This window comes from Numenius arquata, chromosome 26 (assembly GCF_964106895.1).
Source record: "Numenius arquata chromosome 26, bNumArq3.hap1.1, whole genome shotgun sequence".
Taxonomy (NCBI): Eukaryota; Metazoa; Chordata; class Aves; order Charadriiformes; family Scolopacidae; genus Numenius; species Numenius arquata.
In genome coordinates, this window is record NC_133601.1 from 4,872,956 (window position 1) to 4,897,377 (window position 24,422).

At 52.8% G+C, this 24,422-nt stretch overlaps 1 protein-coding gene across 1 annotated transcript in view; it reads left to right on the forward strand.

Moving 5' to 3' along the window:
- Nucleotides 1-24,422, forward strand: part of KANSL3 (KAT8 regulatory NSL complex subunit 3) — a 33,575-nt gene that overhangs the window by 4,700 nt on the left and 4,453 nt on the right. Inside the window, exons 3-20 of the mRNA XM_074164149.1 lie at nt 1,370-1,460; nt 1,711-1,896; nt 2,066-2,197; nt 2,480-2,596; nt 4,072-4,173; nt 4,313-4,384; nt 4,685-4,759; nt 5,779-5,936; nt 8,082-8,145; nt 8,630-8,830; nt 9,513-9,669; nt 10,980-11,057; nt 14,192-14,383; nt 16,096-16,180; nt 17,067-17,221; nt 18,353-18,465; nt 19,532-19,751; nt 19,966-20,099. Of these exons, the coding sequence (XP_074020250.1) occupies nt 1,370-1,460; nt 1,711-1,896; nt 2,066-2,197; nt 2,480-2,596; nt 4,072-4,173; nt 4,313-4,384; nt 4,685-4,759; nt 5,779-5,936; nt 8,082-8,145; nt 8,630-8,830; nt 9,513-9,669; nt 10,980-11,057; nt 14,192-14,383; nt 16,096-16,180; nt 17,067-17,221; nt 18,353-18,465; nt 19,532-19,751; nt 19,966-20,099 (2,332 nt within the window). The remainder of the gene's footprint in view (nt 1-1,369; nt 1,461-1,710; nt 1,897-2,065; nt 2,198-2,479; nt 2,597-4,071; nt 4,174-4,312; nt 4,385-4,684; nt 4,760-5,778; nt 5,937-8,081; nt 8,146-8,629; nt 8,831-9,512; nt 9,670-10,979; nt 11,058-14,191; nt 14,384-16,095; nt 16,181-17,066; nt 17,222-18,352; nt 18,466-19,531; nt 19,752-19,965; nt 20,100-24,422) is intronic.

The window sequence follows — 24,422 nt, forward strand, 5'->3', positions numbered from 1 at the left end:
TCTCCATCTCCCCTCTTTCAGTGGCAAACCCTTCCCCCTCCTCCTAGGGCTCCCCTCCCTCATCCAGAGTCCCTCCCCAGCTTTCCTGGAGCCCCCCCCTTTAGGGACTGGAAGGGGCTCCAAGGTCTCCCCGGAGCCTTCTCTTCTCCAGGCTGAACCCCCCCAACTCTCTCAGCCTGTCACAGAATCACAGAATATTTTTGGTTGGATGGGACCTTTGAGATCATTGAGTCCAACCAACAAAAAAAACCCCACCAAAAAACCACACAAAAAACATACCAAAACCAAAAAAAAAACCACCCAAAAAATCCCAGAACGCCAAACACCAAAACCAAACCAAAACAAACACCCACAACCACACCCCACCCCACCCCCAAACAGACACAACCCAACAATCTCGGGCACTAGAGCGTGCCCTGAAGTGCCACATCCACACGTTTCTTAAATCCCTCCAGGGATGGCGACTCCACCACCTCCCTGGGCAGGCTGTTCCAGTGCCTGACCACCCTCTCAGTAAAGTCATTCTTCCTGATATCGAATCTAAACCTCCCCTGCCCCAACTTCAGACCATTTCCTCTGCTCCTGTCGTTATTCCCTTGGGAGAAGAGGCCAACACCCACCTCTCTACACCCTCCTTTCAGGGAGTTGTAGAGGGCAATGAGGTCTCCCCTCAGCCTCCTCCTCTCCAAACTAAACATGCCCAGTTCCCTCAGCCTCTCCTCGTATGACTTGTTCTCCAGACCCCTCACCAGCTTGGTGGCTCTCCTCTGGACACGTTCTAGCACTTCAGTGTCCTTCCTGTAGTGAGGGGCCTCACAGCAAAGGTGCTCCAGCCCTCCCAGCATCTCATCCTATCACTTCAGCCTTTCCCATTGAAGCTCTCCTGTTCAGAGGAGATTGGGACAGCGAGTCATTAGATTACACGTAGATCCTCAATGAGCCATATTCCGATGTCACAAATTAAAAATGAGGCTATGGATAAATCCCACCCTGTTAAAACCCCTCACTGTAACTGTAGTCCTGCCCATCTTGACGTTACGACGAATGGAGTTGGTTTTTTTTTTCTGGATAGTCTGTCTGAGAAATGTGGTGATGCTAAAAGAAGTCATTTTTGGTCCTTTTATTGCTTCTGCTGTAACTGTGGTCTTTCTGATGCTTGGATGTTTGCCGACGGGCCTTAATGACATTTAAAAAATAGTATTTTTTTATTGAGTCATCATCATAATTAAATCCCGAGTAGCCAAACTCGCTTTGTCCATGGCTGTGAATCAGTTCTTGAGGCTGTGGTCACAGCCGATGGCCTTTGGGCACAGGCACCTGGATGGCTGTGTGGCAGTGCCCTATGTCACCTCTCTGGTTTTCCCAACAGGACGGGCTGGACGATGGCCCAGAACAAGCTGTTTAACAAGATCCACAAAGCGCTACAGTCTGACAGGCTGGCTCGTTTGGCTAACGAAGGGGTAAGCTCTTTCTCTTCCTATTTCCCTTTCCAGCTGAGTCGCTGCCTGGGTGTCTTTATCCGTCCTTCCTGGCAAAGCCCCATCGAGCCAAGATGAAAATCTTGGCCGTTGGGTTGTGTAGTGTTAAGAAATGGGCAGCTCTGGGCTTCTTTGGGGTGTGATTCTGTCCTCTGTGGCTCAGGCTGCACGTGCCATGCTTGATTTTTTTTTCTCCCATAACTGTATTTCCTTGGAATTTCCTGGTTTTTAGGCTTGCAACGAGCCGGTCCTGAGGAGGATAGCGGTGGACAAATGTGCTCGGAGGGTCCGCCAAGCTCTGGCCAGTGTGAACTGGGACACCAAACTCATCCAGTGGCTTCACACGACCTTAGTGGAAACCCTCAGTTTGCCGGTGCTGGCTGCTTACTTGGATGCTCTGCAAACGCTGAAGGGAAAGGTGATAAAAGCAGTTGAAAGACTTCGCTGTCACTTAAAACGTTCTTCCTTTATAAAGAAAGCTGGTGGAGTCTTTATCCTTTTTCTTTGGAGTGATGGGGATGATGTTTTAAAACCCCTCGAAAGGGCTGTGTGCGTTTTCTTCAGTCCTTTCTGGCCTCTGGTTTCAGATCCCCACCCTGATCGACAGGATGCTGCTCTCCTCCACCGCGAAGACGGGAGCAGCGGGTGCCGAGGCTCTGTCTCTGCTGCTGAAGAGACCTTGGGACCCAGCAGTGGGTGTCCTGTCCCATAATAAACCAGTGAGTGTCTCTTGGGGCTTGCAGGGAGCAAGAGGCTGGTTTCACATCGCTTTATTCTTCCCATCCTTCTGCTGTCCTCTTCCTTCTGCCTTTTTTTTTTCCCTTCCTGGGCTCTTTTCCTCCCCCTTTAGTGAGGGGGACTCCTTCTGTTGGCCATATTTCCCCTTGATGTAGCTTTGGCTGGGGAAAATGTCATGAATTAATGAGAACCCTCCTGCTGGGCAGCGAGATCTCGGGGAGGGAAGTTGCTTTCCCTTACGCTTCTCTTGTTGAACTTCGTAGAGCAAATTGCCTGGCTCCCCCCTCATCCTGATTGCTTCCTCTGGACCCTCCAACTCCATGTTCCCCACTTCTCGACGGCACCGATTCTGGCAGTCGCAGCTTTCCTGCTTGGGAAAGGTTCGTATGGTTGGTTTTGAAAGGAGGGAAGTTCACACTGTGCTACGCTGCAGCTGATGAGATTGTTTTTATAAACCTCCAGTGCATCAAAATACTTGGCTCTGCTGAAAGCAGAGGCTGGCATCTGCTACCTGTGGTGCTTAGCGTTTGAGATGCTCCACAGGGGATGAAGTTACAGAATCACAGAATGCTATGGGGTTGGAAGGGACCTCTGGAGATCACCCAGTGCAACCCCCTGCCAGAGCAGGGCCACCCAGAGCAGGTCCCACAGGAACGTGTCCAGGTGGGGTTTGAATGTCTCCAGAGATGGAGGCTCCACCACCTCTCTGGGCAGCCTCTTCCAGGGCTCTGCCACCCTCACAGGGAAGAAGTTCCTCCTCATGTTTAGATGGAACTTCTTATGTTCCAGTTTGTGCCCGTTCCCTCTTGTCCTGTCACTGGGCACCACTGAAAAACAACTGGCCCCATCCTCCTGACACCCACCCTTTAAGTATTTATAGGCCTTGATCAGATCCCCCCTCAGTCTGCTCTTCTCCAGACTAAAAAGCCCCAAGTCCCTCAGCCTTTCCTCCTAAGAGAGATGCTTCAGGCCCCTCATCGTCATAGCCCTCTGCTGTCCCCTCTCCAGCAGTTCCCTGTCCTTCTGGAACCAGGGAGCGCAGAACTGGTCCCAGTGTTCCAGATGGGGCCTCCCCAGGGCAGAGCAGAGGGGGAGGATGACCTCCTTCGGCCTGTGGCCATGCTCTTCTGAATGCCCCCCTTCTTGGCCACAAGGGCACATTGCTGGCTCATGGTCATCCTGTTGTCCACCAGGACTCCCAGGTCTTTCTCCTCAGAGCTGCTCTTCAGCAGGTCACCCCCAACCTATACGGGTGGGGGCGGTTATTCCTCCCTGGTGCAGCACCCTACACTTGCCCTTCTTGAATTTCACCAGGTTCCTCTCTGCCCAACTCTCCAGCCTGTCCAGGTCTCGCTGGATGGTGGCACAGCCTTCTGGTGTGTCAGCCACCCCTCCCAGTTTTGACAAATCTGATGTTGCCCTAATCTGATGCGTTCAGGGGGTCTCTTGCCAACAATAGCTGTCCATCTTCGGCAGTTTAGATTGTATTGCTACTGTTATTAGAGTGTCTCATTACTGTTATTAAGGATTGATGAGCTCTCTGGTAGGAAGAGGTTGGAGGAGAGAGATCATGGGTCACCTTAGTCCTCTGCCTGGATACAGAACTGCTCCCACACCTCCTAATGGGTAGATATACTGGGTGTGCTGGAGCGAGGTGAGCAGCAGAGGTTGTCTCTGTGGAAAATTCTCTATTTCCTCTGGTTTTAGTAGCTAGAAGTGAATCCTGGAGGAAAGAAGGAGAGAGAAAGCACAAGTTTATGCATAAAGGGGGTTCCAGTCCACGCTAATTGATGTCGGTAGCTGTTGTCCCCAGTTATGCCTTGGTTATTTATCCATCTTCCCTTTCAAACTGCAGGTGATTCCCATCGCCACCCACCTGCTGAACAACGGCAGCGGGGTGGGAGTGCTGCAGTGTCTTGAACACATGATTGGGGCCGTGAGGGGCAAAGTGGCGGAGGTAAGAGCCAGCGACGAGCGTGTCGGGGAGCCTTTGCTGCTCCCTTCAAACCGTTTACCCCCCCTGTAGCTGCTGTGTCCCCCCGGGTCATTGTCCCATTGTCTGTCCCTCTCCATCTGTGTCTTTTTCTCTCCCATAGATTCACAACCACTTCTCTCACAAGCCCATCATCCTCATCGGGTGGAACACGGGTGCCTTGGTGGCCTGTCACGTGAGTACCCGATTCCTTTGCATCCTCTGAGCCCACTTGACGGCTTCAGTTCAGAGTTAGCTTTGAATTACTGTTGCCTTTCAGGCTCTGCCGGGTTCTTCTTGTCCCTTTTCTCTTTCCAAGGCCTGGCTTTGGGACAGACATCCTTTCTGCTCACGGGGGCATAAGCAATTTGAGTCATTCATTGTGTTTTCCCCACTTTCAGTCAACAAAGGATAAATGTGGGGGATATTTAGCCTGGCAAAGCAGACTTCGCACCCTTGACCGTTGGGATGCTGACTCGGTGCTTTTTCTACCCAGGTTTCAGTGATGGAATATGTCACTGCAGTTGTGTGCCTTGGATTCCCTCTTCTCACCGTTGACGGCCCCAGAGGGGTAAGGTCCAAAGGCCCATAGAGCCATGTAAAGAACTGTACTGTTGTGGTGGTGTTTTGTTTTTTTTTTTAATCTCCCTAGATTATTTCATAGAATCGGGCTTGGAATTCCAGTGATAACTGGAAGATTTTTTTGAGGAATGTCTGTGTGATTTTTATTTGGAGGAGGTGTGCCCTCCGGGTGGGCCAGAAACAACTTAGAATGATTCATATGGAGCCCAGATTGCTCCTTTATTAGCTGCCCAGTGTGGGACTGGGTTGGGAATGGTTTGTGCTAATGAAACGGCTGATTCTGAGGGTGGTGTAAATCTGTATAACAGCTGGAGCACGGCACAGCTCTCCAGCAGGGTTTTCTTCAGGACTCGGGATGACTGTGTAAATCCCATCGGGGCATCAGCCCAGGAATTATAGAACTCTCCAGGTTGGAAGGGACCTTTCAGATCATGGAGTCCAACCATCAACCCAGCACTGCCCAAACCACCGCTAACCCGTGTCCCTCAGCACCACGTCTGCCCGGCTTTTAAATCCCTCCAGGGATGGCGACTCCACCACTGCTCTGGGCAGCTTCTTCCAGTGCTTGACAACCCTTTCAGTGAAGAAATTTTCCCCAATATCCATCCTAAACCTCCCTTGCCGCAACTTGAGGCCTTTTCCTTTTGTCCTTTGCTGTTGGTACTTCTTCTGCCTTATCTTGGGTTTTTGTGGCAGAAGCTTGGAAGGAGGAAAATAGGGTTTCTGAGGGGAAGGGCATCCGTCTGAGCTGTTAACGAGTAACAGCGCTATGGACTCACTCAGCTTTTGAGTCAGTCTTTCTCACGAGATGTTTAAATGAACCACACAGTTTATATATCTGCTTTTCAATTGGTCTGTACTGGGATTGCACGTGAAGCGCTGTCTGCCCCAGTGACACGTGCTTTCCCTTTTTTGGAAATCCTCATCTAATTCAGAAAGGTGTTTGGCTCCAAAGACTCTGCATCCTGGATCGGTCCTTCCAGATGACATTTCCCTTTGCTCTTGCAGGATGTCGACGACCCCCTCCTGGAGATGAAGACCCCTGTCCTCTTTGTGATCGGTCAGAATTCCCTGCAGTGCAACATGGAAGCAATGGAAGATTTCCGGGAGAAAATCCGAGCCGATAACAGCATGGTGGTGGTGGGAGGAGCAGATGACAATCTCAGGTAACAGTCTGCGAGATGGATGCTGTCCTCCCAGAAATGTTGGGCAAGATCTGAGCGTGCTGCATACAAGAAAACCCCAAATTTGGTACTGAAACGAGCTGGAAATGCTTAAAGGTCATAGAATCAGGATTGTCTGGGTTGGAAGGGACCTTTCAGATTATCGAATCCAACCATCAACCTAACTCAGAGACATAATTTAGGGATGTTTTTTTATCAAAGCACTATGTCAACCCATCTTTTAAATCCCTCCAGGGATGGTGCCTCAACCACTTCCCCGGGCAGCCCATTCCAAGGCTTAATAACCCTTTCAGTGTAAAAATATTTCTTAATATCCAATCTGAACCTCCCCTGGTGCAACTTGGGGCCGTTTCCTCTTGTCCCATGGCCTGTTCCTTGGGAGAAGAGACCGACCCCCCCTGGCTACACCCTCCTTTCAGGGAGTTGGAGAGAGCGAGAAGGTCTCCCCTCAGCCTCCTTTTCTCCAGGCTGAACATCCCCAGCTCCCTCAGCCGCTCCTCACAAGACTTGTGCTCCAGACCCCTCACCAGCTCCGTTACCCTTCTCTCGGCAAGCTCTAGCACCTCCAGGTCTTTTTTGTGGTGAGGGGCCCAAAACTGGACACAGCCCTCGAGTTGGGGTCTCCCCAGTGCCCAGTCCAGGGGGACAATCACCTCCCGAGTCCTACTCACCACGCTGTTCCTGATACAGGCCAGGATGCTGGTGGCCTTCTTGGCCACCTGGGCACACTGCTGGCTCATGTTCAGCCGACAGTCGACCAACACCCCCAGGTCCTTTTCTGCCGGGCAGCTCCAGCCACTCTGCCCCCAGCCTGTAGCGCTGCACGGGGTTGGTGTGACCCAAATGATCCATCATGGTCAATTTAGTTACTCAAAACCTGGTGTGTAGGATAGAGGGTTGGTTTTCTGGGATAGATCTGCATTGCTTCTCCCAGTGGTAAGTCAAAGGTCCAGGGCACTGTGGTGTGACACTAGAGCAAATCTTTGCTGTTCCGTGCCACCCCTGGCTCTGGAATGTGTAGCTTTTGGGGGCTGTGCCCAGAATTGGGGTAAGGGAGACTGGAAGAGCCTTAGAATCATAGAATCATGGAATGGTTAGAGTTGGAAGGGACCTTAAAAATCATCAAGTTCCAACCCCTCTGCCCTGGGCAGGGACATCTCCCACCACACCAGGTTGCTCCAAGCCCCCTCCAACCTGGCCTTGAACCCCTCCAGGGATGGGGCAGCCACAGCTTCTCTGGGCAACCTGGGCCAGGCTCTCACCACCCTCACAGCAAAGAATTTCTTTCTAGTATCTAATCTAAATCTCCCCTCTTTCAATTTAAACCATTACCCCTCCTCCTATCGCTACACTCCCTGATAAAAGAGTCCCTCCTCATCTCTCCTGTAGACTCCCTTCAGATACTGGCAGGGGCTCTAAGGTCTCCCCGGAGCCTTCTCTTCTGCAGGATGAACAATCCCAGTTCTCAGCCTGTCCTCCACAGCAGAGGGGCTCCAGCCCTCTGAGCATTTTAGTGGCCCTCCACTGGACCTGTTCCAACAGGTCCATGTCCCTCCCGTGTTGAGGACTCCAAAGCTGGAGGCAAGAAGCTCTTAGGGTTTCAGTAAACTCTGGAGCTTATACTCCTGTCACACTTGTGTGTGTTTGGAATAACTGGTGAAAACCTGAGCAGTTTGTGTGTGAGAACAGGGATGGGCTGATGCTGGATGGAGTGATGCTGGAGCAGCGCAGATGAGGTTTTGGAGCATCACATAAGTCAGAAATTGATAGTAGGGACGGTCAGTAAAGGAGAGGAAAGAAAGAAGCATAAAGCTCTGATATTGAAGATGGAACTCTGAAGGAAAGGAAACGTCCTGTTTGCTTTGCAAAATGCTGTGGGATTCTGGGCCTTTTTCCTCATCATCGAAGTTTCCCTCAGCTCTTCTGGGCGGTGAATCTCATCTTTCCAGTAGACGGTGCTCTTGAGTTGAGAGCTGAGGGAGCTGGATCCTGCCTCGCTCTGTGTCAAACTGGGTAAGATTCAAGCCTGTTGTCACCTGAATCTTACTCTAAGGAAAAGGATGATGTTGGAAGTGTGAAAGTGGAAAACCAAACATGTTAACTTCCATCTATTGTTTTTTTTAATAGGATAAGCAAAGCCAAAAAGAAGTCAGAAGGCCTGACCCAGAGCATGGTGGACCGGTGCATCCAGGTAAGCACAGAAATCTCCCTTTTACACCTCATATCTATAAAAAATATCTGTGCTGGAATGTCTGGGTGACCAATAGTTATAACCTTAGTGCCAGGATTGGTTGGAGGAAGGGAATCTCTCTCCTGAGGGGATTTTGAAGTGGCTGTCTCCTTGCAGGAGGAGAGATGTGAGGTCCTGGTAGTGCACCTTAAACAGAGAGCAGTGTTTTCTGGGTCTTTCCCCAGGCAGATGCACTGGAACAAGCACTACTTTGGGCAGCATTGGAGTAACCATCATGTTTCTCTCAGAAATCAGTGGAGTGTGAGCTTTAATGAGAAAGCCAAGGTCTATCTGTAAGGTTCTAGGGTTTCTTTTTTTGGGATATTAAACCTGCAGAGCATTATCCATTTGTCCCTTTGGGAATCTTTCATTCGTTTTTTGTTTTGAGCTGTGAAGATCGGTTCAGAGACTCACACAGTCTAACTATTTGTTCCATCCTTCCTAGGATGAAATAGCCGACTTCTTGACCGGTGTCCTCACCCGAGCCGAGAGCCACTCGGGCTCCGATCCCCGTGACCTGGATGCCGAGAAGAAGAAGAAGCCGCGTGACTCCACCAGGAGGGATCTGTCGTTCGACTTGCCGGAGAGAAGCAGCAGGCCCACCTCACCGGCAGCCAAAGTGCCCGCCTCGCCTTCGGGCTCGGAGGTGGGAGCTCTCTCTGGGATACTTTGAGCTGGGGAAGGCTGAGGTTGTGTAAAGAGATGTTTTTGTGCTGTTAAAATACATGTGAGAGACGTGGTTGGTGTTGGAAGAGGGAGGTGAGAGGATACAGAGGGACTAATGGGTTGTGGTGCGGCAAACGAACCTTCAGGAATAGATTTGCTGCAGGAAAAGGGTGCATAGTCTTTATGAAGGTGATCAAGGGAATGGAGCATCTCTCTGCTGAGGAAAGGCTGAGGGACCTGGGGCTGTTGAGCTGGAGAAGAGCAGCCCGAGAGGGGGTCTCATCGATGCTGAGCAATAGCTAAAGGGTGGGGGGCAAGAGGATGGGGTCAGACCCTTCTCAGGAGTGCCCAGGGACAGGACAAGGGGTGATGGGCACAAACCGGGACACAGGAAATAAGGAAAATGTCACTTTGAGGGTGACAGAGCCCTGGAAGAGGCTGTCCAGAGAGGGTGTGGAGTCTCCTTCTCTGGGGATATTCCAGACCCCACCTGGACACGTTCCTGTCCAACTGCTCTGGCAGGGGGTTGGACTGGGTGATCTCCAGAGGTCCCTGCCAACCTCCACCATTCTGTGATTCTTGCCTGTGTGCTGCTGTGCTGGGGGTTACAACTGCCTCTTGGGGAAACCTGGGGGTAAGAGGTGTTCCTTCTCTTCCAGCAGGACTTATCCAGTGTCTCCAGCAGCCCCACCTCCAGCCCCAAGACTAAAATGGCTGCTGTGTCCTCCCTCCAGAAGCCCAGCCAGATGGGCACCACGCAGCTGCTGAAGAGGCCGGTGCAAAGGCCGGACACCGTCCTGACGCACAAGCAGGCACAAGGTAACGCCCTGCAGCTTTCCCACCCTCTTCCCATCTGGATTTTTACTCTTTATCTGTCCTGATGCGCTTAGGGTTTTTGTTTTCTGAGACCTGTCTTGAATTCCAAGCTCCCCGTGGCAGCTTTCTCTACAGCTCGGGCCCCCATCGCTGTCATCTCAAGTCAGCAGCCTGGTGGAGGGTTGAAATTAGGTTGGAAAAGGTGTTTTCGCAGCTTGTGGAGCCTTGCTGCTGTTGAAAGTGGGAAGGATTTTCGCTTGTCTGGCTGAACAAATCACCGCTCTAATTCTTTTTCAAGTGTGAGCCCCTTGAGTGGTGTCTTATATCCTCGAAGGCTGCTTGGGAGGGAGACTGAAGGTGCTCAGGAGATGATTGAGGCTGTTGAATTGTGACTGAAACAGTGGGACTTGGGTGATTACAGAGTCATCTTGCCTCAGATGGCTGTGGAAAACCTGCTCTGAATAAGCAAACAGCTTGAGCTGTGGGATTTGTTCTTTTTCTGTCCTGTTGGATGCTCATGAAGAAACTTAAGATGCTGCAGCTTCAGCCCAGTTGTGAGCGCTGTGGATGTAGGTAATGGCTTTGTTGATGATGATCCCTTCTGGCAAATATCGGCGGCGCCTGGGGAATAGTCCTTCATCTTCTGTTTTCTCCTTATTTCTTGGCTCAAGACAGACCTAGACAGGCTTGTTGTCTCCTGAAACAGTGTGACCCTCCATGTCCTCGAAAGTCTTTCTCTAACGCAGGGTGGGCTCCAGGGGGAAGTTTGAGCTTGGATCTCCCTTAATTTCTCAGACCACAGACTGGAGAAACCTATTCCTTTCTTGCTGTAGTTGAGGAAGTCTCTAGATAGCACGCGGGAGGCAGGAGGAGGGTCGGTGGAGTGGTGTGTGTCGTGGACACCTTGTTTTGTCGGGAGCGTGGCTTCTGGCCTGTGTTTCTGTGGCTGTAGCTGGTCAGGGATGTGCTGGCTGATGGCTCCCAGCTTCTCGCTCGAGCTAGCCATGCCTCTTGCAGCCAAGCCTGCTCTCCTTCCCTGGGCACCGGACCTTTTCCCCGTGACTGTGGGGCTGGAGAGGGCTTGTTCTGTTGGGGTGTGTGCTTGGTGAAGGCTGGGATGATCCCCCTTCTCGTCTCAGATCTGCTATGCTGCTGCTGTGTCTCTGTTGTGCCCCGTGGCTGGATGAGCTACATCCGAAGCTCACTGCCCGCCTGCTCTGAGGTCTCTGTGGGTCGCCGTGGTGTCCCTGGAGTTCCTTGTCCCCCCTCCAGAGCCGGGCTGTGATACTGTAATTCTCTCTGATTCATTTCAGCTCAGTTTGCTGCTTTTCTGAAACAAAACATGCTGGTGAGGAAAGCTCTTCCTCCTGGCACCTCTTCATGTCTCTTTGGTGAGTATCTCCTCACTTCTCGCTGTCCCTCTCTCTGTCTCCCTCCTCCTCTCTGTCTCTGCTGCCTTCTCTCACCATCTTCCTCTTCCCTTGCATTGGTTTGGGGTTGTGGCCCAACGTGTCCCCTTGTCCCCCTGCTTTTTGGCTTTCTTATTGCTATATTTGAAGCTAAAGCAAGTGGCCCACGTGCAAGCTGAGAGCATTAACTTCTCCTGAGCTCTTTCCCTGCCCCGGGAGGTAAATACCGCTCTTCGAGGCAGCGGGTTTGCTCTGACGGACTGAAACTCTGTGAATGATGCAGTGACTTTTTGTGATTGTGAGTTTTAACCCTTTCCTGTGCCGGGGCTGAGAGGGGGATGTGGACATCCTGACCCTGAGAGACTGCCTGTGTTGGTGGAGGGTCTCAAACACGTGGAGCAGCTCTGTGTCGGCGGGAGCAGAAACGAGGGGTTGCCGAGGGACTTGGAAGGGGCAGATGTAGACACGTGGAGCAGCATTTTGTGGGCAGAGAGAGTCGGAGAAGAGCAGAGAGGTCAGGGAGAGGGGTGGCTTTGGGAAGACAGTGATGTGGGGGGAGAAGGATGCTGTCTGGACCAAGAGACACGCGGACGTGAGACGTCTTTAGGCCTGTGGTCTCTGGTGTTGGGTGCTGGAGCACGCAGAGAGGTGCTCTGAGGGTTAGAGAGCAAGGGACAAAATCCACAGCGTATCTAAAGACGCGGTTTGACATCTCGAGTGGCAGTGTGGATCTGGGGTGTGGATCTGGGGTTAGGAGAGGACAAGAGGTTGAAATCTAAGGCTTTTTGGGGGCTGCGGTGTCATCACGTGAGCTGCCAGTGTCACTTCTCTGCTCAGCTGACCACAGGGTGCTGAGAGCGTTGATGTGGGTGAGAACTGTTTCTCTGCAACACCCTGAATGTCGGTGCTTTTAACTCAATGAGGCAAGTGCTGGATGCAGAGAAGCTGCTGGTGTTTTGACTTGCTGTGTAGAGACTCCTAAGATACAGGCTCTTTGCTTGCCCTGAACAAACACAAGATATAGTCCAAACCGCCCATACACAACCTTGGTAACAAACTCCTGAGGCAAGTATTGGCCTGAGCTGGTTGTTTTAAAGGTTTCTTTCTCCCTTGAGCCTTGTTTAATGGTTTCGCTCTCCCTGGAGCCTTGTTTTGTGCTCTTCCCTGGGCGATGAGGTTAGCCTGGGAGCGCACATGGAGCCCTGCGCTTATCCCAAGTCCTCCCACCCAGCATCTGCTGGGAGGAGAAGCCACAGTGTATGTTCTCCCGCTGGTGGGGAGATGTGCAGAGGCTGGGACTAGCCTGGGCTGCCTTTTGATCAGATCAAAAGCCGATTTAAGATCTCTGGGCTCCTTACCGTGTTGGCTCGGCTGCCTGAACTGTGAGGTAGGAAGCTGGAGTCTGTGTTTTGGGAACATTCACTGGGTTTTTGGGTGCGGGGTGCTCTTTCCAAACACGCAGCCAGCCCTTTGCGGCAGTGGGGACACGGAGGGACGTTGGGTCACTGCTCACTGATGCTTTGAGGGGCACCTAACGCTGCTGCATGAGCCGTTTCACTGTCCTGCTTGGCTGGTGGCACTTTTCCCGGGGGGAGGCTTTGGTGCCTGCAGTCCGTGCACGCCTGATGAGGTCTCTCCAGATGGTGATTTGGACGATGCATGTTTGCAGGTGGGTGGGAGGCACGAGAGCCTTGCACGAGTGTCACGCGTTAACATGCTTGGGCCACAAGTCCGGCCATCGATAGCAGCAGAGCGAGCTTGTCACTTGGCTTGGGGACCAGAGCAGCCCTGAAAAGCTTTGAGTTGCCTGCATTTAGGGTTTGGCTGCGGTCTGGTCTTGTCCTGCACCCGGGGTTCAGAGGTGTGTAGGTGGTATGCAGGAAGCAGATAAATATATATATGTGTATATACACACACGCTTGTCTATATAGATATCGATTTTATATAATATATCCATATAGAAGTAAAAAGATATGTACATCTTGGCCTCTAGGCTGTTGAATACATGACTGAGGTGCCCAGGACCAGTAAGGAGGGAGTGAGCTGGCTCAGCAGAAGCTCTCGATGGAGAGGGCTCTCTGTAGCTTGAGCGAAGACCTTTCCCCCCCGGCCACAGGTCACGGCAGCACTCGGGCGTAGTGGCAGCTGCGTTTCCGAGCACTGCCAGGCTGCAAACACCGCAGCAGGAGGCAGATCTGCACCCTTGTTCCAACCCACTCCACCAGCATTTTGGGCTGGGACCAGATAATCATACACCAGCGGTGGGAGACACACGGAGAGCGGATGGGCACGATGTGGCAGCTCATGACCGTGTTTTGTTCCCGGAGGCGCTTGTCTGTGCTTTTTTGGGTAACCCTGGCCCCGAAAATCCTGCCCTGCTCTAGGCAGGATGAAACAGATGTGATGGGTCGAGGACATGGCAGCAAAACCGGCCGTTGGTGTGGAAGAGAAGTCACAGCTCGTGGGGTTTTTCTCCCCTAGAACCAAGCAGCGTGGGGTGTGCGGGGGCTTGGCTTTGCTGCAACACCTTTTACGCTCACAGCTGCTTCGCTCGATGCCTCTAAGAAACCCATACACTCCAGCCCAGCTCCTGGAGGGCCGGTTAGGAGCACTGGAAGGGACGTGCCAAACCACAGGCATGCAAGTACCTTTGCTGGTGTGTCGGAGGAGCTCTGATCCCAGCGCTGGCAGCGTGCCTGCACCAGCTCTGCAAATCTCTGCGCCCTCATCCCCTCACCTGGAAATTTGGGATGTTGGAGGGGCCCCATGCCGGGACTGATGATGCCGCGCTTTGAAACGAAAAGCGTGGACATGTGATATCGCTGTAGGCATCCATTTTTCCTTGCTTCAGAGGCTTTATATGCTGTCCTGCCTTAGCCTGCGAGTGGTTTAAGCTAATTCCTGCCCTGTGACGGCAGCTTAGGGCACGTGGACGTCAGCGTAGGTGGTGAAAAGGAGGAGCGTGGGTTCCTGGTGCATGGGAGACGGGCAAGGCTAGCATGGAGGGAGCTGTGGAAGTGTGCATGGGCATGTGTCCCTTCTCCGCACCTCGGAGCAGCGCCGACCTCGAGGGATCGGCCGTCAGTGTTCAAAAAAGCTACTTCTGTGTCCCCTAGTTCCAGTCTCCTCAGAGCACTCGGAAGGGGCTGAGAAAGATGATGTGCGTACGCAGCTGAAGAGGCATCAGACCCCCAGCCCGACCCAGTGCAGCAAATCCTCCAAACGAGCCAAAATCAAGGTGACCATTGTCTCTCACGGAGATGCTGCTGGCGTGGGGAACGGAGCACCCCTCACCACCCAGGCAGAAAGTGAGTTGCGATTGGGGAGCCGCTTTTTAACCAGAAAGCGAGGTCCTGGCTGCGCCCAGACCCGCTCCTCTGGGGCACGGCGTGGGGAGGGGAGGGATCGGTGATTTTTAAATTAAAAAAACAAACAAACAAACAAAAAAATTTTGGAGGAGTTAGCTGCAGAAAACAGATGGAGGTTCAAGGTGTGAGTGAGGGGAGAGCCGGGGAAGCGTGGGGGCTGACAGCACGTAGGAGCTTGGCAGGAGCCTCTGTTTTCTGTAGCAGTTTGGGATCGCACGCTCCAGCGAAACGCTCGGCTGCAGCCTGGGGAGCTGCCAGGCTGATTTTACACCTTCCTCCTCCTCGGCATCCAGCTGGAAGCAGGAGCCGGTCCTGGCGGACCCCTTGCTCCAAGAAGGTTGTGCGTGTCTCCGGTTCTGCCGCCTGACTCCTGTGTGAAGCTCTCACCTGGAACATGCTCCTGCTTTAAGGAGGACAGCGACGTTCATCCCTCTGGAAGTTCAGACTTGGTGATTCAGCCGAGTGTCCCACTCTGCTGAGCCCCTTTTGGGCCTGAAGTCTGGCTCAATACGCGCTTGATACACGGATAAATCAACTCCAGCTCCTCTGCTGCTGGGAAAACCCACCGCGACGAGCCCTGCAGAGGTCCCTGCAGGCCAAGAAGAGGTGATGTGCTCCATCTTCTTCCCCTTCAGCCTTTGCAGGAGGCCAGAAGCTTTGGCTGCTGTCACCTTTGTACCTGAAGGACGTTGCCTTGTCCCTTGTCACCTCCTCATGTCGGAGTGCACAGCCCCAGATACGTAAAGCAGCCACTCGTTAGTAGCCTTAGCTCGATGCAGTGCAGGACTGAAAGCTCAGCGTCTCCATCCTGATGGGAAATCAGAGCTTTTCAAAGCTGAGAAATAATTCTGCTCCTTTGGAAGCACCTCTCGGTTAATTTAACTCTTGTTTTGAACTGTGAAAATGAACTAATAAACACACATCCCTTTTTTAAGGTTCTAGTTCATCTTCTGGCAGCTTTGAAAATCTCTGGTTTCCGGAATCTTTATTTTTTTTTTTAATTTTCCAAACTTTACTTCTTTTCACAGAAAGGAAATGAATTGCAAGAAGTAAACATGAACCAAACCGGGGTTTCCCTCTTACCGTGGGGGGCGCAGGAGGAACGCGCAGGACAAAAGCACTTGTATCCCCCTAAAACGCCGCAATAAACAAATCTTGTGACTCGTCGCATCCCTGTGTATTTTGTAAAGTGTCTTTTAAAGAATACTTACAAAATCGATCACTAGCGACCAGCCAAGATCCGAACGAATGGGTCGAGGTGGACTAGGAGGAGGGGATTAGTGGAGATAACATGTAGGAGAGACTTGCATTCGGTGGCAAGGGCTTGAGATTTCACTGTTTATAGATTTTTTTTTTTTTTTTTTTTTTTTTTTTAAGCTGATTCCTTCAGTCCCGTCGATGGTAACGCTTCCACAACGGCAGTTTCCCGGTTTTAATTCACAACTCTGCTCTGTTTGCTACTCCCCATCTCCCGTAGCGTGGTGGCTGGAACGTTTCTGGGCTGCGGCGGAGGTTTCCTGGAGAAGATACTTTGCGAGCAGGACGAGCCCGTGGCCTGCAGCGCTGCGTCTGCGGGTAGTTCTGTGAGAGAGGGGAAGCCCCTAAAGCCTCCCGGAGGAGAGAAAATGAGGTTTCTTCTCTTTCTTCCACAGTTGTCACTGGAAAGCCGGTCCCCATGGCTGTCGGGCAGTCTGTGTCGGGTGCAAAGGAGCTGTCGGGACTGCTCACAACCCCCAAGTGAGTGCAGCTTCGTTTTTTATAAGCTGTGGGTCTATTTTTTTTTATAAGCACGGCAACGGGGTCATTTCTGCATGGGGAGCTTTCTGGTACCTTGCTATGACTGGGATTTTCTGAAGTGCAGGAGACTCTTAAGCTCCTGAAAACTATTTGTCAACCAACAGCCAAGGCGCTGAGAATGGCAGAAATGGGCAGAAGTAGAAAGTATTGTGGCTCTTGGGCCATATTTCTATATAGTTTCCCAAATCCAGGTTTGCTTATCTCTGTCTTTAGAATGACTGTGGTGTCTTTGCCAGAAATTCAGTGTTGTCTTTAATCCTTCCCTTCTCTCCCTCTAGAAGTCAAGCATTTTTTTTTTTTCCAAAGATGGGGGAAAGAAGCCTCAATATTGGTTCATGAAGTTGATTAATTGGCCGTAGAGATTTCTGTTGGGGGATGAACCTGACGTTGACATCTCACATCGCTGTTCTCCCTTTTAATTGAAACCAGGCTTTGGAGAGCCCGACTCTGACTGGTCTGGGAAGGGAGAGGAAGAAGAGCTGCTCTCAAAATGGGTTTTAAAGATGAAATGTTTCTCTGTGAGGTAGATTGCTTTTCTGTGGGGTGACACAGCCCTAGCAGCACCTGGGTGGGTGCACACGTGATAACAAGCTCACTTCCAATGTGGAAAACCACAGATTTCTCCTCCTCTTTCTACCTGCCACAGTGGGCACAGGGAAACGTCTCTTGCTTTGGGTTTTTGTAGCTCCTCAACTCCCTGCCTTAGGCTTCCAGTTGTCCCGCTGGGTTGCATTAGGCCACTGACCTCTCACTGTCAAAGCCGTCTCGCCTTGCCCCTGTGTAGTTTCTCACTAATTGGAGTCTTTCTCTTCTGCTTGCTTTGTAGGCTGAGTTCGGCAGCAGAAACTTCCTCCCCGAGTCCCGTTCCATCTGCCGTGATCCCCAGCAGCACGACGCCCAGCGCCTTCCATGCCCTGCAGAGCAGGCTGGTGGCCAGCAGCGCTCATTGCATGCAGGCCCAGCCAGCCAGTGCCCTCCAAGGTACCCGCCTCTCTCCATGTCTCTCTCGTGAACGTATAAAGGTAAACCAGGTTCAAAATCACTTGGTGGATTTGGATGAGAAGCTCAACATGAGCTGGTGATATGCACTTGTAGCCCAGAAAGCCACCCGCACCCTGGGCTGCATCCCCAGCAGCGTGGCCAGCAGGGCAAGGGGGGCGATTCTGCCCCTCTGCTCTGCTCTGGGGAAATCCATCCCCAAGTACTGCCTCCAGCTCTGGGGCCACCAACATCAGAAGGACACGGAGCTGTTGGAGCGGGGCCAGAGGAGGCCCCGGAGATGCTGGGAGGGCTGGAGCCCCTCTGCTGGGAGGACAGGCTGAGAGAGTTGGGGGGGTTCAGCCTGGAGAAGAGAAGGCTCCGGGGAGACCTTGGAGCCCCTTCCAGTCCCTAAAGGGGCTCCAGGAAAGCTGGGGAGGGACTCTGGATGAGGGAGGGGAGCCATGGGACAAGGGGGAAGGGTTTGCCACTGAAAGAGGGGAGATGGAGCTGAGATGTGGGGAAGAAGTTCTTTGCTGTGAGGGTGGTGAGAGCCTGGCCCAGGTTGCCCAGAGAAGCTGTGGCTGCCCCATCCCTGGAGGGGTTCAAGGGCAGGTTGGAGGGGGCTTGGAGCAAGCTGGTGTGGTGGGAGGTGTCCCTGCCTAGGGCAGGGGGTGGCACTGGGTGGCCTGTAAAGGTCCCTTCAACCCAAACCATTCCATTATTCTGTGATCCTCTTTCTTGCATTCCTGGTTGCTCTGGGTTTGGCCGAGCCAGTGTTTGCAGTGCTTTGTTATTGCAGAGCCTGCAGAGATCCAGTGGGACGCTATAAAGCGAGGCTGAAGGCGCAGTTGGTGACCTGTTAATTGTGTCACTTGTATGTAATGATGCCTGGAGATACCAAATGCGACCTCCTCTTGCCTCCGGGGTTTCACAGCTGACCTTGTTTGTAGCTGCAGCAATGAAATGTGTTGGGCTGACTGGGAGGATCCCAGCCGAGCTCAGGGCAGGCTGCTTGGGACACTGCTCTTTAAAGGACAGTTTTGCAGACACTTGCCACGTGACAGACCTGGAATTTCACGCTGGTGAATTCTCCAAGCCTGATTTCTTTATTCTTATATTCTTATGTTTCAGGAGCAGCATCTGCCAGCAGCCTCTTGCAAGGGCTGAGCTTCAGCCTGCAGGACATCGGGACAAAGTCATCACCCCTTCCTGCCAGTGTGGCTGCTGCAGGGCAGCCTGTGCAGGTACATGGCATCAGAGATCCCTCTCTGGGATGCAGCTGTGTGGAGGATAAAGCGGTAGGAGTCAGAGGGAACCTAGATAGGCCTTGTTTGGTCCAGGATGAGAAGAGATGAGGGGTGCTGGGTGTGAAATGCAGCTGCATTCAAGCCTTGGCAATGTGCTGGGGGCTAAGGGCTCCCGTGAGTGGCAAGAGGTCTAGGAAGTGGGAAGCTGTTTCTTGGTGGCCATTTAAAAAATGCTGAGAAGGAGTTGGAGAATGGACAGGGCAGGGATCAGTGATCCTTCTTGTTCTTCACTGAAGGACATGGAGGTGTTGGAGCAGGGCCAGCGGAGGCCACGAAGATGCTGGGAAGGCTGGAGCCCCTCTGCTGTGAGGACAGGCTGAGAGAGTTGGGGGGGTTCAGCCTGGAGAAGAGAAGGCTCCGGGGAGACCTTGGAGTCCCTTCCAGTCCCTAAAGGGGGGGCTCCAGGAAAGCTGGGGAGGGACTCTTGATGAGGGAGGGGAGCCCTAGGAGGAGGGGGGAAGGGTTTGCCACTGAAAGAGGGGAGATGGAGCTGAGATGTGGGGAAGAAGTTCTTTGCTGTGAGGGTGGTGAGAGCCTGGCCCAGGTTGCCCCGAGAAGCTGTGGCTGCCCCATCCCTGGAGGGGTTCAAGGCCAGGTTGGAGGGGGCTTGGAGCAACCTGGTGTGGTGGGAGGTGTCCCTGCCCAGGGCGGGGGGGTGGAACAAGATGGTCTTTAAGGTCCCTTCCAACCCAAACCATTCTATGATTCCGGAAAAACGCATGCTGGTGAACTCTCAGGCAAGCTCCCCGTCCTTGCCCTTTGAGGCCACCTCTTTCAGAACGGGTGGCTTCATTAGAAGTAGAGCCACAGTTTCTCCCAGTCACACGTTCAAGTTGAAATGAGTATGTGCAGGCTGGAAGGGACAAATTCACTTGCCTTTAGACCTGTTTATGGCCACCAGAACGAAGCGTGGAAACTCTTAACTTCTGCAGAAAGGAGAGGCCGTGCCATCCCGGCATCCTCTTTCCTTCCCGGTACTCAGTGCTTCTGCTTCTCCTTCCAGACCTCAGCTGTGAAGACACCTGGCCCTATCCAGAACCTGAGTGCCATAACCACGGGCACCGGCACAATTGTCCGCACCATCCCAGTTGCCACCTCTTTGTCTCTGGGAGCCTCGGCGAGCGGGAAGCCCACGGCCATCCACCAGCTGCTGACAAACGGGGGGCTGGCGAAGCTGGCCAGCAGTCTCCCCGGCTTGGCTCAGATCTCCAACCAAGCAGCAGGTGAGGGAGAAGGGGGACAAGTGTCTGGAGCACCCCATCACCCCCAGAGCAGTGTTTCCAAAGCTTATTTTGCCTTTGAGCCGTAGCTATGGCCAGCTGCATGTTCTAGCAAATTCTGAGCAGCTTCCTCTGATGGGAAGAGGCTTCTGATGTGGGTGCATGTGGCCTCTGCAGTCCCCATGTCACAGGGACATCTCGCATGCATGTTTTCCAGGCTTGAAGGCCCCAACGACCATCACTGTGACACTGCGTGGGCAGCCCAGCCGAGTGACCACGCTTAGCCAGGCCGCCATGGGGACGGGCCAGCCCCAGCTTGAGGAGCAGCCCATGCAGACCCAGGCACCTCAGGTAAATTTTGGGCATCTTCTCCGTAGAGAAAGTCTCTGCTGCTGCGCTTCTGAGCTTCTCCTGATGGTTGTAGTCAAGGCCAGGTAGAGCTGTCATGGGAAGCGTGTTCTTGGTCGCATCTTTTGGGTGTGATGAGCTTTGCTGAGGCCACGCAGAAAGGGGCCTTGCAAGGCGGTGGTGAAGAGGACCTGGTTCATCTTCGTGTCTGTTAGTGGTGGGGACGATTGTGCTCGATGTCACGCACGGAGGGAATCTCCAGCTGGGCTTCGAAAGCTCACATCAGCGTGGAAGTTGGTACTGAGGCTCCAGGCTTTCTTAATAGTGAGTGGTTTTGGTGGGAGGAGGAAAGCTGCTCGTAGAGTGTCTGTCCCCTGCCTGTTCAGGCAGGAGAGTGGGTTGGCTGTGCTGTCTGGAGCCGTATTTTTCTTGAAAATGCTGCTTCTCACTGTTAGATTCCCTGATGTGAGGCTGAACCCTGTGGGTATTGGGGACACCGTTGGATTTCCTCCTGCAGCTCCCCAGCTCCTGCTCTCTCTCACTGCCGTGGTGTCGAAACCAGTTTATGAAGGGCCAAGTGTGTGCTCCGAGGTTGTATCTGTTCGATACAGGTCTCCTTTTGGAGCTGGAGCACTGACAGCAGGAAAACCTCTTATTATTTGGACTCTCAACACATGCCAGGTACTGTCTCAAGGGTCCTGGCTGCCTTCCTGCTTCCTAGGTTAGGTCTTGGTGCGGTTGAGTTGAAAGCACAAGATCTCAAGTTGAAGAGGGTTGGTTTTTTGTGAACGTCTTGTAACGTGGACCTCGCAACCCCAAATCCTGGTGGCAGCAAAAGGGGTGAATTTACTTTGGGTGTATCTCTGGGCTCCGTCTTAAACCACTGTCAATTTTGAGATGGATCCGTCGATGTGAGGACAGAAAGGTTGGATCTCCCTGCGCAGGAGGATTGGCTGGCGGTGGCTGTGACGTGCCACCAGCAAGATTGACCCAAGCTCAGGTGGCTTCCCTGTGGTCCCAGCTCCGGCGCTGTGCATCGTCGGGGTCTCTCCTGTGGGTGCTTTCCTGGACGTGGGGGTGTAGGAGAAAAGAGGCAGCCGAGGGCTGTGATCGGCCCCATGGGACTGAGGGAAAGGGCTGTTGGTTCCCTGGGTGTGTACTGAGGGCTGTAACTCACTGTCCAACAGATCGCTGCAGGGATTTGAGGCAGGCGTTTGCAGGGAGAAAGTAGTTCAGAGAACAAGTCTACAAGCTCCCAAAGTGATAAATGCCGCAGTTTGGGCAGTGGGATGAGTGTGGAGCGTCCAGTGGGGACCGAGCTCCAGCTCCCAACGGGGATGAACAAACTGGCACCGAAGGCTGAGGATGCCAAGATCGCTCCAGATCGGCAGAGTTGGTTTGTTTGGGGTTTTTTTTTTTTTCCCTCTTGCATGTGATTTTCCTACTTTTGTTGGCACTAATGCAGGTCCCGGGCAGGTCAGCTGGGGTAGGAGAGGCAGAGCAGTCTTCCCTTTGTAGATGAAGCTCCTTAGTTTTAGTCTCTGGTGCTGGGGTGGCTCAAGTTGTGGGCAGCATCCTGGAGACACCAAGAGCTCTTTTATTCCTTGCTGCTGCCTGCAGAGGCCGTTTGAGGTTGGTTGAAGCTCTGACATATATTTAGGGAGGCATTATCCTAAGGGTGAAGCCTTTGGATGGAGGTTGGGTATGTATTAACAGCGGCAGCCATAAATCCTTAATTTCTTCTGGGCTGCTTTAGAGCTGACATCGCATCCACCGTTGCCGGGAGTTTCCACGCAAGAGTCCTGCTGGTTACAGCTCGGATTTGGGAGCATCCGCATCCTTCCTCCCTTAACTTTTCTGTGGTTTTTTTTTTTCTCTTCAAAAGCTGTTTAATCAGCCATCAGAACTGCTGTGCTTTCCTTACCTTTAAGAAACCCTAAATATCCAGCAAAACAGAAACTCCGCCGAGTAATGAAACTGGGGACAGGCTCCAGGGTTAACGGGTTCACGTACGGGTTAATGTTTTAGGGCACTTGGAACTGGATATTGGATCCTCCGCTCTGACTTTTCCCTACAATGCTGAGCTTGTGTGTTCAAGGTAGGGCTTAATTGTGTGGCCGGCGGCGAGGGTTGCTTCAAAAGCAAACTGAAAGCTGGCTTTTACAGGAAATGGAATGAGCTGTGTGTTTTTGTAGCTAATTATAGCCCTTGACATCAGCGCGTGTGTACCTTTAGCACACAAGGATTACGTCACCCCGCAGGGCTTCCTGTAAAACAGCAAATTTCCAAAAGACTTTGGGGGGGGGGGGGGAGGGAGGGGAGAGGATAACTCCGAAGGGCTTAAAACTCTTGTGTTTTCAGCAGCGCTCGAAGCCGCTGTGGGGTTTGAAATTCCAGCTGACGGCTAGGCTGTGCCTGCGCAGGAAGCCTGAAGCCCACACATCAGCTGTGCGCTGGGATTTGGAAACCCTGGGGGCTGTGGCCATGCCTGGAGAGGCTGAGATGCAGTTTGAGTGGGTAAACTCTTTTCCTTCCTCCCGTGGGCATTAAACGGGAGGCAGAAGGCTGAGGAATCTCCCTGGGGAGTTTAGTGCTAATGCTTTCTGAGTAGCAGAGTAAGGAGAAGCGTGAGCGTTTGGGTGGCTTTAAAGTGAAAATACGAGGAAGCTTCAGCTTCTCTTTTCAAGAAACTGCTCCACAGTGGTTTGAGCGTTGCTTTTTGTGGGGGTTCCCCCCTGCAGTGTGGTTCTATCCTGATAGTAGCTCCACAAAGTGTGGAGTGATGCTGGATCACACTCTTGTTTCCTGCTTGGTGAAGATTTACACTGCAATGAGTGGAGCTACAAGCTTGAGGGGTCGTAGTTTGAGCTTTGGGCAAGGGTCTCCCTTAGGTGACACGAGGAGAACTCTTACTCCAGCCCTTGCCGCTGCCCAGAGCCGTCTGTGAGCAGCAGTAAACACCTTTCTTCACCTAAAATCTGACCTTTTCCACTCCCAGGAGCAGAAATATTACTTCTAGCTAACGAAGCACTGTTAAATTGCTGCACGAGGCATGGAAAAGACCTGGGAGTCCTGGTAGAGAACAGGATGCCCATGGGCCAGCAATGTGCCCTTGTGGCCAAGAAGGCCAAGGGCATCCTGGGGTGCATCAGGAAGAGTGGGACCAACAGGTGGAGGGAGGTCATCCTCCCCCTCTGCTCTGCCCTGGGGAGGCCCCGCCTGGAGCACTGGAACCAGTTCTGGGCTCCCCAGTTCCAGAAGGACAGGGAACCGCTGGAGAGGGTACAGCAGAGGGCTATGAAGATGATGAGGGGCCTGGAGCATCTCTCTGATGAGGAAAGGCTGAGGGACTTGGGACTTTTTAGTCTGGAGAAGAGCAGACTGAGGGGGGATCAACACCTATAAATACTTCAAGGGTGGGTGTCAGGAGGATGGGGCCAGTCTTTTTCCAGTGGTGCCCAGTGACAGGACAAGAGGGAATGACCACAAACTTGAGCATAAGAAGTTCCATCTAAACATGAGGAGGAACTTCTTTGCTGTGAGGGTGGCAGAGCCCTGGAAGAGGCTGCCCAGAGAGGTGGTGGAGTCTCCGTCTCTGGAGACATTCAGACCCCCCTGGACACGTTCCTGTGGGACCTGCTCTAAGAGGACCTGCTTTGGCAGAGGGGTTGGACTGGGTGATCTCCAGAGGTCCCTTCCAACTCCATATCATCCTGTGATTCTGTGAAAAGCAGGCTGTGACCTGCATGAGCATGAGGTAGAGGGGGCTCAGAGGTGAGCTCGAGCGGTGCTTGTCAGTGGTGGTGGAAAGCGAGCAAGTTGGCTCAGAGAAGTCTGACCGAAGAGGTGGGTCTGTGCTGCTGTAGCTGGAAAAGCTGCTTTGGACCTTGGATTGTGTCAGCTCAGGGCTGTGAGGGCTCCTAGGGAGAGTGCAGGAGCTCTCTGCAGATCCACCTGGACACAGTTCAGGCAGCTGAATTGGACCCAGAGGCATCTGAAGAACCTCTGGTATGGAAGAATTTCCAGGTATTTCACCAAAGCGCTCCAGGGCGTGCTGCCATCTGTCTTAGGATACAAATCCAAACCCTGAGTTGTTCCAGTCTTGCACATTAAAAGGCGGCCAACAGCATCCTGGCCTGTGTCAGGACCATTGTGGCCAGCAGGACTGGGGCAGTGACCGTCCCCCTTTACTGGGCACTGATGAGGCCCCACCTCGAGGGATGTGTCCAGTTTTGGGCCCCTCATCACAAAAAAAGACCTGGAGGGGCTGGAGCATGTCCAGAAAAGGGCACTGGAGCTGGTGAGGGGTCTGGAGCACAAGGAGAA